The 14331-nt window shown below is 41.5% G+C and overlaps 1 protein-coding gene across 1 annotated transcript in view; it reads right to left on the bottom strand.

Annotated features, from left to right (window-relative positions):
• DNAH7 (dynein axonemal heavy chain 7) overlaps nt 1-14331 on the bottom strand; it is a 263832-nt gene that overhangs the window by 58256 nt on the left and 191245 nt on the right. The window contains exons 48-51 of the mRNA XM_075284818.1: nt 11172-11362; nt 10579-10712; nt 5893-6228; nt 3112-3238 (exon numbers count right to left, since the gene is read on the bottom strand). Coding sequence (XP_075140919.1) covers nt 3112-3238; nt 5893-6228; nt 10579-10712; nt 11172-11362 — 788 coding nt within the window. The remainder of the gene's footprint in view (nt 1-3111; nt 3239-5892; nt 6229-10578; nt 10713-11171; nt 11363-14331) is intronic.

Raw genomic sequence — 14331 nt, 5'->3', positions numbered from 1 at the left:
ACATTTAGCCATGGGGATGCCACATTTCAAATTAAACCCTACCCGCTGTTTTGTAAAAGAAGGCTAGGGCATAGTAGAATAACAACTTGGGCTTGGGCAAACAATATGCCCTTTTGACACCAGAAATCTAGTGTATGTGGATTAATAAATTCACAAACTGTCTTTAAGTCAGTTTTTTAGATTGTACACACAATACCTGGGAAAGTTGCTCAATAATCTAAAAATACATAGCAGAATGCACCTATTATTCCCTAGAACTGTTGGAAGAAAATCCCACTAACCTGTAAGTTTTTTAGCAAAATCTACAAGTGAATCAAAAAAAGTTTATACTCTTCCCTGGCAATCCACTCGTGATGCCCGTGTGAACACAGCTTTAAACAAGATGAGTGAATTTGCTGCTTACTTTTCAGCTATACCTACACAAACTGAAGAGCCTGCTTGTTAGAGTAAGTGACTGCTATATCTGTACAGACGATCAGCCTCTCTACAAAGACTGTAGTCGGATGTAATGTATGCAGTATTTCATAGTAAATGATAAAGAATATGGACATCTTAAGATCAGTTTGCGGTTTCATTTCTCTGCATGAATCTCTTTGCTTCACTATCACCTCTAAAAGCTTTTATACAAGAAACTTTAGTGTGATATCATTATTTTTAACCTCCTTACATACTGATATCTTAAAAAATATATATACAAAAAAAAATTGCTACAGGGCCAAAAAACAGAGTCCAATTCACACACCCACATTGAGAACAGAAAAATATTATGAAAATCTCACTCTGCTTCTATCTCATATTGCATAGCCTTACTTAATCACACAACTTCACAATAACAGGAAATTCTAGCACATAAACTCTTTTCTTTGCTGAAAAACACCCTTTGCCATCCATTATGTTACCCCAAGCTACAACAGCAGCAATTTTCTAAGACATCCATCGCCTTGAAATTGAACTTTGCCTCTAATTGTAAAAAATACTTTTCCTAAATGAAGCAAATATAAACAAATCTGTAATATATTAATTCATATTATATTACATTACATTACCAATAAAAATGGTTATATCCCTATTTATCTGAGTTAATCCGACTGTCAGACTCACATACAGATCAACTTACAGAGAAGTCAATGGAGGGAGAAGAAGGCTGCTGGAAAGAGCAAATAAGAGATGCACACACTCGCACTGCTGCTGTCTCATAACTGATTTATTGTATCACTCTCCACAGTGGTAGAGAGTTACCTTACTAAGCATAGTCAGGCTAACAACATTGTGTGTCTTTCCTATCTCCCCCCTGCAGTTTCCTCCTCCCTGCTCCCCTTTCCATAGACTTTTATGTCAGTTGTAGGTAGGAGGCTCCATGTTTGAGGCTGATAATCTGTCTCCTGTCTAGATAAAGGCTAAATTAGTTATGGCAGGCTAAGTGAAGGGAGAGGGGATAGAAAGCAGTCTGACGGAAAAAGAAATCTTTTACGGGGGTTCTTATATTTACTTGTACTGTACTATCATTTATGAAATGTTATTTTAAAATTAGAGTTTCGCTTTAAAAGTTATGGACACCTTTAACAAAGAAACCACTTTTGTGTTCAGGATGCAAGGCTTCATTTCTGTAATGACTTCACCTACAACCTATGAAGTATATCTTCTTTCAGATGTCGAGGAGTGTATGATTCTCCCAATCTCCTGCACGCTTTTCTGTTTGTGCTACCTTCCTTTTCTATACTCTGATACAGAACTTTCCTTAGAATGGGAGAGCGCTGCAGAACCATTCCAGGCCATTGCACAGTGTATGGAGTTACATGTTGATTGAAGATGTTGCTGCATCTTCAATCAGCTAATTGGTGGGGGTACTAGGAGTAGAGATGAGCGAACGGCGTTCGATTGAATTGATATTCGATCGAATATCAGGCCGTTCGAGGTATTCGATTCCAACTGAATACCACGAGGCAAACGCACTAAAGATTCGTATCCCCTCCCACCTTCCCTGGCACTTTTTTTGCACCAATAAATGTGCAGGGGAGGTGGGATAGGAACTACGTCAACGGTGGCATCGAAAAAAAATTGGAAAAAGTAATTGGCTGGCTAAATCAGGTGACCTCCACTTTATACAAATGGTCGATTTCAGATTCGGGTAATATAAGACTGTGAACTATGTGACTGTGAGACAGGGATAGGTGTACTGGAAGGGTTAGCTAGGGATTACCTTTATTTAGGTGGAAATGTTACTCACACAGCTCTTTGGGGCTCTATCTCGTCGGGATCCCTGTCAGCTTGCGATATGCGCTATCTGACTTTTTCCCATAGGAATGCATTGACCAGCATTGATTGGCCGAATGCCATACAGAGTACATCATTCTGCCAATCAACGCTGGTTCTGCTGGAGGAGGCGTAGTCTAAGATCGGACCACAATGAAGACTGCTGTGGACCGATCTTAGACTCCGCCTCCTCACAGACGAGCCTCCGGCAGAACCAGCGTTGACTGACCGAATGCTGTACTCTGTATGGCATTCGTCCAATCAATGCTGGTCAATGCATTCCTATGGGAAAAAGTCAGCTCCCACATATCACAAGCTGACAGGGATTCCGACGAGATAGTGGCGTAATACAGGTACTTGGGCATGTTAGATGCCCCCATGCATGCTTCCCCTGCTGTCCCAGTTACATTCCAGGGTGTTGGCATCATTTCCTGGGTGTCATAGTGGACTTGGTGACTCTCCTGAGTCGAAGTGTGGCTTCCCCTGAAACAAAGCATTTTTCCCTATAGACTATAATGGGGTTCGATATTCATTCGAATAGTCGAATATTGAGGGGCTATGCGAAGCGAATATCGAATCTCGAATATTTCACTGTTCGCTCATCTCTAACTAGGAGTTGTACCCAGTTGCCCCTTCCCTAAACTGATATTGATGCCCGATCTTAAGGATATGTCATCATTATGAATGTCCTGGAAACCCATTGAACCCGGAACATTGAACACTGCCAGAATCTGGAGGAGCGTCTACATATATTTTTGACCAGTCTGTGTATCATCACTAGCATTGACCTAACAAAGGAAATACACTTAATACTTAGACACTATTATATGTTTTATTACTGTACTGAATATTGCTTACCTGTTTTTCATGCTTTAACAGATTTACTGTTAAGCAGAAAGAAAAGAGAAGCTTGTCCTTTTCAAAGAGAGAACGACATACATTTGTATACAGTGAATATGTAAAGTGATCCTTCAGTATTTGCAACCTTAAGAAAAAGAAATGCAGATTATTATACAAAGAGTTTAATACATTAGTAGGTTTGCAGAGAGAATGGACATTTAGCACCAACATTTCCTGATTGTTTATGCAGAAAAACTGTTAAAAAAATTTAATGTGTTTTGCCTTTCCTACAATTAGCATGGTGCTGATGAATACAATAGACTGCAAGACGGAGATTTATTAAGACGTTCCTATACACCATATATCTCCTGTGCACTAGGGTAAGATCCACTTAATTTTATTAAGAGGCACATACCTCATATAAATTTGATGCTTCCCCAGCACTCAGTAGAGCAAAAAGTAAAATGTACGCCAGCCATGACTTGGCATGGATTGAGCTATAATACTATATCTCACCAATATCTAGCATTGATTGCGGTGAATTTGTTGTCCCACGGGGGGTCATGCCCATGCCATGCCACTTTTTGTGTACAGTGGCAGATTTAAAAAGTTGCATATTTTTGCAATAAAATAGCTTAACTAATACCTCCTAAAGTATGCCACCACTTTAATATTACATGAAAGGATGAATCTTGTTGTGGCACAATCATTGATCTACATGGAAAACAAAGCTGTCTGCTTCCTGCTCCAATCTCTGGTCACCAGGTGCTTAGAACAGATATTTGGCTAAGAAAAACCCCTTTAAAAATTCAGGAGACCCTTTTAATCCTTCAGCATTTAGAGTTGTAAATTTACTAGTGTTTTTCCAGACATTTGATATTAATGACCTCTCCTTAGGTTAAGTATTTAATATCAGTTTGATGGGGTCCAACACTTGGTAACCCCACAGATCAGCCATTCTCAGCAGCTGCCATAACTATACAGTGGAGTGGATAGAGTTAAAAGCAGTCAGCTCTGTACACTGCGTAGAGACTGTGTCATGATTCCACAGCTTAGTTTTCAGTCACTTGAATAGGTGCTGATCTGCAATAACCCAGTTAGGTCACCATAGTGTACCGTGTTGTCTTGTGGCTCTGTACACTGTATAGTTATAACATCAGAAACTTCTGAGTATAACTGACTCGTGGAGATCCTGAATATCAGATCACCACCAGCCTGATATTGATGACCTATGCTACGGATAGGTCATCAATCTCAAATGCCTCGAAAACCACTTAAAAGTAGTTAAAAGAGTAACTAACATTTTATCTTTCATATTCATAATTCTATAGTGAAAGCAAAAAAACTTTGCCCTGATCAGTTATATATACAGAAAGCTCTACAGATAATGGAAGCCTATCAATATGGGTGTAACTATTGCAGTCGCAGAGGGTGGTCACAGACCTGGAATGGTAGGAGGCCTCAGGCCAATTAGAGAAGGGCCCCGCACAATCATTATAGCGGTGCAATTATTCTACTCTGGGGTCTCCTCAGATCCCAAAGGATAATAAGTGAAGACCTGTGATTGGGCATCAGCAGCCCTGTGGGGTGCGATGACGTAATGATGCATAGAACTAGCTCATTACTTCAATGAGATGTCAGACAGAGGACTGAAGAGGATGCTGGGAGATTGCTGGGCACCTAGTAGAGGGAAGGGAAAGTGAGTATAAATATTTGTTATTTTTAATCACCTCCCCTAGGCTTCCACTCTATCATACTAAGGGGTCTGGGGAGACCTTAGAGTATAACAGTGTTTCATGGGTAACAAACCCCAAAAGTTTTGGTTCCTGAAAGAACCTTTTAGAAAATCGAGTCTAAGGTAGGTCAGGATTGGATGGCGGTTATCCACCTTCTAAAAATCAATGGCCTATTAAGATAGGCAATCAATTTTAGATTGTGCATAGTATAGCTGTATCCCTTTAAAGTCTCTTGGAAACTGCTGAGATACCTATAACTGTATCATAAATACACTGACGGAATGAGGGGGGCCTTGTTCAAAGTTTGCACTGGGCCCACATGACTTTAGTAACACCACGGCCTATTAAAAAGGGAGGAAGAGTAACAAATACTAAGGCAGACAGAAGGTAGAGAGATAATCAGTGACAGTTTTATGTCACAATATTATCAGGAATTAAGAAACGGGCATTTTTTTCTTTAATAAAATATACTACAAAGTTTTCTACGTTCAGCTATACTTTTTTTTATTATGAAAAAAACAAAAGTTTAGTTACTCTTAAACCATTTCCCGACATCCGCCGTGTTTAAAGAGCCGGGTGGCCGCCAAAGCCGCTGTTTTATACAGCAGACACGTGGTGCTAATGTCTGTGATTGGTGCTTGCACTGATTGCGGGAATTAACCCCTCTGGCGGTAGGTAAATAGATAGGGCTAGTAGTCCGTGAGTTAGCTAGGGAAACAGGGAGCGGATATGAGAGAGGGAGTGAGAGGAGGGGGATTATGAGAGTTGTAGGCTAGGGAATCATTGGAAACAAATGCAGAGGATGCCAGGAGCTCTCAGAGAAAGCCAGAAATCACTCAAAACACTGCTAAAGGTATTTTGGTGCAATTATTAATCCATTAATAGCACTATAATACCTTAAAAAAAAAAAAAAAAAAAGGGTGTTTTGCCTGGAAAACCCATTTAAGTCCCAGTTACATTGTGCACTTTTTAAAGGGTTAGAAGATGAACTGCCAAAAAAAATCTCTCAGATTAGTATGTGTTATGTTACTAATAAAGAGCTAATGTACATAAATTAACTTACCTGGTCTGCAAATGTTCTGATTTCTCTGAGTTGTCTATTGACATAATAAATAGATTAATAAACCATGTAAGTGAGTACTGGTACATGGGTTCAATGTTGGCTAAGTCAGCAATGGAAAAAAACAGAATTGAAGAATGGATAGAGATGGGGCGGTAGCCCATTCTCGTGGAATCAATCTTCTTCTCTGTTGCCTCAGCAACGGTTTGCTTTTCAGAAATTTCATTTGCTAGAGCCTTGGAGGAAGACAATATTTTAATGGCAGTTTCATCTTCTAATATGTTGCCTTCTGAAGTTGAAAGTACTTCTAAGATCTTGTCTTCAATTTCTTTTAGCTGTCTGTAAAAGTAAAAAAGGAGTGTTCAGAGTTACACTTAAAAATATGACACAAAAAAGAAAGAGGTCTATAGATTTTGCATGTATGCAATTCAGAAAGAGTGCCAACAAAAGCTGGTTCATGTCCATCTCACTTAGACAGACAAATAGCAAAGCTAATATTGATGAGATTCACTATATATAATATTATATATATATATATATATATATATATAATATATATATTATATATATATATATATATATACCAGTGACCAGTAGGGTCATGAATACATGATGCTATGAATACAGTACACTACAGCTGCGGTACTTTATACACTCACCGGCCACTTTATTAGGTACACCTGTCCAACTGCTCGTTAACACTTAATTTCTAATCAGCCAATCACATGGCGGCAACTCAGTGCATTTAGGCATGTAGACATGGTCAAGACAATCTCCTGCAGTTCAAACCGAGCATCAGTATGGGGAAGAAAGGTGATTTGAGTGCCTTTGAACGTGGCATGGTTGTTGGTGCCAGAAGGGCTGGTCTGAGTATTTCAGAAACTGCTGATCTACTGGGATTTTCACGCACAACCATCTCTAGGGTTTACAGAGAATGGTCCGAAAAAGAAAAAACATCCAGTGAGCGGCAGTTCTGTGGGCGGAAATGCGTTGTTGATGCCAGAGGTCAGAGGAGAATGGCCAGACTGGTTCGAGCTGATAGAAAGGCAACAGTGACTCAAATAGCCACCCGTTACAACCAAGGTAGCCAGAAGAGCATCTCTGAACGCACAGTACGTCGAACTTTGAGGCAGATGGGCTACAGCAGCAGAAGACCACACCGGGTGCCACTCCTTTCAGCTAAGAACAGGAAACTGAGGCTACAATTTGCACAAGCTCATCGAAATTGGACAATTGAAGATTGGAAAAACGTTGCCTGGTCTGATGAGTCTCGATTTCTGCTGCGACATTCGGATGGTAGGGTCAGAATTTGGCGTCAACAACATGAAAGCATGGATCCATCCTGCCTTGTATCAACGGTTCAGGCTGGTGGTGGTGGTGTCATGGTGTGGGGAATATTTTCTTGGCACTCTTTGGGCCCCTTGGTACCAATTGAACATCGTTGCAATGCCAAAGCCTACCTGAGTATTGTTGCTGACCATGTCCATCCCTTTATGACCACAATGTACCCAACATCTGATGGCTACTTTCAGCAGGATAATGTGCCATGTCATAAAGCTGTAATCATCTCAGACTGGTTTCTTGAACATGACAATGAGTTCACTGTACTCCAATGGCCTCCACAGTCACCAGATCTCAATCCAATAGAGCATCTTTGGGATGTGGTGGAACGGGAGATTCGCATCATGGATGTGCAGCCGACAAATCTGCGGCAACTGTGTGATGCCATCATGTCAATATGGACCAAAATCTCTGAGGAATGCTTCCAGCATCTTGTTGAATCTATGCCACGAAGAATTGAGGCAGTTCTGAAGGCAAAAGGGGGTCCAACCCGTTACTAGCATGGTGTACCTAATAAAGTGGCCGGTGAGTGTAATAATATAACTATTATGTTGTGCGTTCTATTCATGCGAACCCAGGTCAGCCTAGGAAATGAGTCTGACAAAAGGATGTTTTTTCTTATCCCCATCACAGTATTGTGCATTGGCTCTTAAAGGGGCTATCCAGTTTTTTTGAAAAAAATATTGGCCAAATAACTGGATGAATCAATACAAAACAATTCCTAATATATAAATATATATCCTGTTTAAATTCAGCAGTATTTATCTGATTTAATTTCAGGGCATTAACCACAGCTGTGACGTTTCATTTGCAAACTCACTAGCCCTCCATATGAGCAGTTCAGCCAGCAAATGAAAGGTTACAGAAACATGTGACCTCCAGTGGCGTAACTAGGAATGGCAGGGCGTCATGACATGGACCCCCTCCCCCGAACGACACCCCATACCCACACACATATCTGCGCGCACTATTATGCCCCATAGCGGCCCCTGCACACAGTATTATATCCCCTAGTGACCCCTGCACACAGTATTATGCCCCATAGTGGCCCCTGCACACAGTATTATGCTCCATTGTGGACACTCATGAACAATTATTATACTCTGTGGTCTTTTTAGACCACAGAGTATAATAATTGGAGACCCAAGGGAGACATACAAACAAAAAAAAACACTGTTACTTACCTATATCTGGCTCCGCAGCACTCCCTGCTGATGGCGGCCATCTTCAATGACGTCCAGGACATCATGTAACCCGGGGGCCTGCGTTGCGATACACAAGGACGTATGCTCCGGTCATGTGACATCAGGGACATCACTAAAGTAGGCCGGAAGCCTTCCGGAGCCAGGAGAGGTAAGTAACACAGTTTTTTTATGTTCCCTTACCTCTTCTGGGCCTCCGATCATTATACTCGGGGGACTGAAAAGACCCCTGAGTATAATAATAGTGCTTGTGGGACCCACAACGTCACTTACTGATCCTGGTCCGATATTCAGAGGAGAGCAATGCTGCACAGACTGAAGAATTGTGAGACACAAGACAGACTCTGTGACACAAAACAGACCCTGTAGCAGGGAGGGAATTTGCACACAGTGGAGATTACGGAAGGCAGGAGTACACAGAGTGAGGGCAGGCAGATGAATCATGGGAAATGTATTTTGTCCACAGATTCACTGCATGTAAATAACATTTATTTAAGAACCAGCAAGTAAAATAATGCCAAGCAAAGGGTGCACAAGGGAACAGAGAGCATATAGCACTGCTATGGATGTATTTGCAATTAAAAGTTTTCAGTAAATTACATAGTACAATAAAAAAAGCTATAACAATACAAATTGACCTGGAAGAAACAATTCTTGTACAGTAAAGCTACTAGCTTTTACCCACGACTTCGTCTGCGGTGATTTGAGAATTGGGCAGACACAGACGTGTGAAACTGTAAAAGTTCTTTAAAAATGTTGGTGGGATAGCAAATGTGATATGTTATATTGTGTATGTAGTAATACAGACAATTTGTTGTTATTTCTGGAGGCTTTTTATTTTTTTACTTTCAGCTGGCCTATGGTAAAGTAGAAATGTACATACTGGACCTTTTTTATGCTCTCCGCTGCAAAACCTTTTTTTTTGTAAAGCAGACAGAGTCGGACATGCTGTACTCTGTGTCTGATTTAAAAAAAAAAAAAAACCTGTATTGCGACGGAGAGCATAAAACGCTCACCGCCGTTCATGGCCGGACCCGGTCTGACAGGTGTCCGTCTTCTGCATGCAGAAGATGGAAACCTAATATGGAGTGCTGAACGGTAGTGTGAACCCAGCGTCAGCCGCGCTTAGGGGCGAACTGTGTGACAACAGAAGATGGAACCGCATGAACGGAGAGCAGACGGTGGTGTGAACTGAGCGTACGGGAGCCTTGACATGGAGCGAACGCGTGTATTTGTGTAAAATACACGTGTAAAATTAAGACTCCTATTGACTTCAATGACATTTTACAGGCGTGTAAAAAATATCATTGAAGTGAATGGGAGTTTTATTTTGACACGTGTATTTTTACATGTGTATTTTGGCAAAATACACGCGTGTTTATGCCGTGTGAAGGCTCCCTAAGGGTTTTTTTTGCAACCACAATATGGCGGGGCCAGATTAATGGTAGCTATAGCATTCTGGGGAATGTGTATTGGTTAGATGAGCTTTTATTGAAATGATAGTCCAAAGTGTGAACCAAAATGGTGGTTTGTTACGTGCGAGTTTGATGTTGAGGAAGGTAAGGGTAATGGGAGTTTGAGGGGGAGGGGGGTCAAGTGTTAATGCCTGCAATCCCAGTCCATTTTGATTGCAGGCAGGAGCAACAGGGCTCAGTGTGTAGTGGAAATCTATATGTAAATGTGAGTGAGTAGAGTGAGGGCTACTCCTGAAGCGACAGTAAGGAGTGTGCAGGCAGTTTGTGGCAGGAAATGCGAGGCAGTGTGTGTGAGTCTATAGCTGGGGTTAGGAGTCCTGTTTTTGTGAGTCTCCTGCTAGGAAGCCATGTTGTTTAGTGGCACCAAAAGTAGCCTATGTTTCAATCCCAAGGGAAAACTATGTTTGTGGAAAATTGCACGCAAATCCGTTCGGGCGTTTTAGCGTGATTGAGGAACAAACATCCAAACTCACAAACATCCAAACACACAAAGGATGACTCTTGAAAGTTGAGAATGCAATAAATGAAAACTGTCAGGAAGGGGTTAAATTATAACCCTACAGTTGGTAAGTTGAAACTTCTTTTGTCTTGCCATTCTATTTGACACATATATTGATACTATGTGCATGATTAGTAAAGCATATTAAAAAAAAGAATTCATGAAGCAGCACCTTTTGTTTTCGGCTCCCTGAAGAATAAGAGCTTGTTTTTCTTCCTCAAGATCTGGTCTTTCTCGAGCAACAACAATACCCAGCAACTGATCCTGCATTCCTTCAGGAGTGATCATAAAATTCAGCAAGGTGACCTACATGGTATAAATTACACTGGAATGTAAATATTCACACATATTTTCCAATTTAATGAAGCAACAAAATAAAACCTTTGTTTTGCGAGAAGGCAGAATGTTTGACCTTTCAATAGCGTTATTTCTAATTTGTTCAAAAAGAGCACAGCATTTAAATGTGAACTTTAAAGCAAGATAAGCATCAGGCAAACATACAACGTAAATAAGAAGATATCTAATAAAGCATCAACCCAAACCTCATTCTTCCACAGCCGTACCCTCTATGAACAATAAATCGACTAACAAACAGGATTTGTGCCAAACAACTAATCTGCCAGAAATATCATATAAGAAAATGTACACAGTACGATAGGTTTACTCATCTAACACTCGCAGAATAATTGAGATACAAAGGGGAGGTCTGTAAACAGAATAAAGTTTAGTTTTTCAGGTTAAAAAAGGAAAATACTTTTAACTGACCTTGACAGATGTCTCTGGTAAGTAGTGAGGATTTCTTAACTTAGTTGTAACATAGAACCGGAAATCAGGAGCATATTCAATTGTGGAGTCTCCAAGACGTATACATACACTGCCTCCTTGTTTAAATGTCTGCTTTAGAAGCAGAGGCTCCAATATAGGATCCAATTCTTCTCCAACATTTTCCAGTAATACTAAAATAAATTAAGCAGTACATTAAAAATGACAGATTAAGGCCAAATATAAAATAGCACATACAATGACTTAGCTCATCTATATGATTTCATGGCAGTAGTATATTATCAGAAAAAAAAATCTAAACCAAGTTATACTAGTTTTATGGATGCGCTATCACAGGCCATATCCCATTAAGTGGCTTTTGCAGTGCTGTGCAATGCTGTTTTTCAATATCCTCCACTATTACAATTATTATTATTTGTTTTAGAGTACCATTAATTCCATGTAAAGGATGTACATACACAACATAATACAGTCCAAAACACAAGTTTAATAAGCATGAGTTAAATTAGACATTGGTTGGTACAGAAGAGGCTCTTACTGAGGGCTTATAACCTACAAGGAATGGAGACAGTAGGTGGGAGAGCAGACGCTGTTCAGATAGTAGTGTAGTGACTAAAGGATCAATATAGATTGCAAGCTTTTCTGAAGAGGTGGGTGCTCAGTTTACTCTTAAGGATTGCGATCAAAGGGGAACAACCAGATATGTTGATAAGATCCAGTGTATGGAGTTGGTTATGTGAAAAGCAAATGAGGTTGAGAAAAGAGAAGATTCTAGAAATATTTTTTGGACTTAGAGTTGAGTTTAAAAGACAGGGCAGAGTCATAAGCAGTGGCGTAACTACCGCCGTAGCAGCAGAGGCAGCTGCCACGGGGCCCGGGAGATTAGGGGCCCGGTGACAGCCGCTACCGCTGCATTTTTTTATTTTTTCTTAATAGGCCGTTACTGGCTGGAGTTACTCCAGCAGGTAACGGGCCCTATTTACTTACCGATCCTGGCAGGGCTGGGATCGCTAAGTGACACTGTGGGCCCTACTAACACTATCATTATACTCGGGGGTCTTTTCAGACCCCCGAGTATAATGATCGGAGGCCCAGGAAAGGTAAGAAACATAAAAACACTGTTACTTACCGCTCCACGATCCGGGCAGGCTTCAGGCCTAGTCGTCTGACGTCTCATGACCCCAGCCGGCGTCCCTGGTCATGTGACGTCAGACGTCATTGAAGATGGACTACAGTGGAGGCCGACAGCATAGGAGCCGAGAGATAGGTAACAGAGTTTTGAAAAGACTGGAAAGTCTGAAAAGACCCCAGAGTATAATAATTCTTTATGGGTGTCCACAGTGGGGCATAATACTATGTGCAGGGGCAACTATGGGGTACAATACTGTGTGCAGGGGCCACTATGGGGAATGATACTGTGTGGAAGGGCCACTATGGGGGATAATACTGTGTGCAGGGGCCACTATGGGGTATAAAACTGTGTGCAGGGGCCACTATGAGGTATAAAACTGTGTGCAGGGGCCACTATGAGGTATAAAACTGTGTGCAGGGGCCACTATGGGTACAATACTGTGTTCAGGGGCCACTATGGGGCATATTACTGTGTGGAGGGGCCACTATGGGGGATAATACTGTGTGCAGAGGCCACTATGGGGTATAAAACTGTGTGCAGGGGCCACTATGGGGGATAATACTGTGTGCAGGGGCCACTATGGGGTATAAAACTGTGTGCAGGGGCCACTATGAGGTATAAAACTGTGTGCAGGGGCCACTATGGGTACAATACTGTGTTCAGGGACCACTATGGGGCATATTACTGTGTGCAGGGGCCACTATGGGGGATGATACTATGTGCAGGGGCCACTATGGGGGATAATACTGTGTGCAGGGGCCACTATTGGGGATAATACTGTGTGCAGGGGCCACTATGGGGCATAATAAAATGCGTAGGAATGCATAGGAGGGGTCAGTCGAGGTCTTCGGTGTCGGTCGGGGGAGGGGGGCATGTCAAAAGTTCCCAATGGGGCTCCGCCATTCCTAGTTACGCCACTGGTTTAAAAAAAAGTTACAGTAAGGCAATAGACTTGTGAGAATGGCTGGAGTATGGAGCCATTAAAGAACTTGTTCAATAGTAAATATCAGCATGGCCAAGACAGATGGCATCTTCTCTCTGCCTGCTGCACTGCTCTCCCAGCCATGGACCATATACACCAGTCCAACTGCCTGTTGGGCAGGTGCATTGTCCTTTTAAGTATGTGTTAAATCCTGTAGTCTGTTCCCAGTCACTTCCCTGCATATGTGGGCTATTTCAGACACCTTCCACAAAGTGAAAGCTATTTGAGCAACATGATCCCTAGCTTGCTAGTTCCCATCAATGAGTTTCTCAATTGTTACTTTGACTGCTGTGTTTTGACATCTATTTATCTAATTCTGAACCTGTTTAGCTTGTCTTGACCTCAGTCCATGCCACCTGCCCTGACCTTTGGCCTGTTTACTGTGATGAATAAACTCTGTCCTGATTCTTCCCTGACCTTGGCTTGTCCACTAATCATGTTTCCACCTGTTCCCACTTGTGTCACACATTGGTGCGTCTCAATTCCCAGATTGATGTTTAAATGATCAAAAAAAACTCACCCAGAAGTAGCCCCAAACTAAATCAGTTTTGTGGCACAGTGGTTCCACATCCTCTCCATTTCCTCTCCATTTCAGATATCAAAGGTCTATCCTTTGGATAGGTCATCAATATCAGATCACTGGGGTCTGACACCAAGCACCCACATCTGCACAGTATATAAAGTGTATAGACTGGGGGTTCTAACACCCAGATACAGTTCGAGTGAATGGGAGCTTAGTCAAATTTGTACATGGAGCCATATTCTTTTGACTCCAAACTCCATTTAGGTATAATCTGATTGGTGGGGTTGCCAGGTACCAGGTGAATTTTAGAAAGCAGGAGGAGAAGAAAGAGAATAATCTGACTTGAAATTTGGATACCAAAAAGGTAATATCTAGGCTGTTGATCTATATTTGAGACTCATCAATGGTATTAAAGAGGACCTTTTATCAGTTGGGGCACATGTGGTTTTATATACCGCTAGAAAGCCGGCAGAGCGCTGAATTCAGCGCACTGTCGGCTTTCACA

Source organism: Leptodactylus fuscus, chromosome 8, assembly GCF_031893055.1.
Source record: "Leptodactylus fuscus isolate aLepFus1 chromosome 8, aLepFus1.hap2, whole genome shotgun sequence".
Lineage (NCBI taxonomy): Eukaryota > Metazoa > Chordata > Amphibia > Anura > Leptodactylidae > Leptodactylus > Leptodactylus fuscus.
Note: the sequence above shows the minus strand (reverse complement) of the source record. Positions and strands in the feature narration are given on the sequence as shown.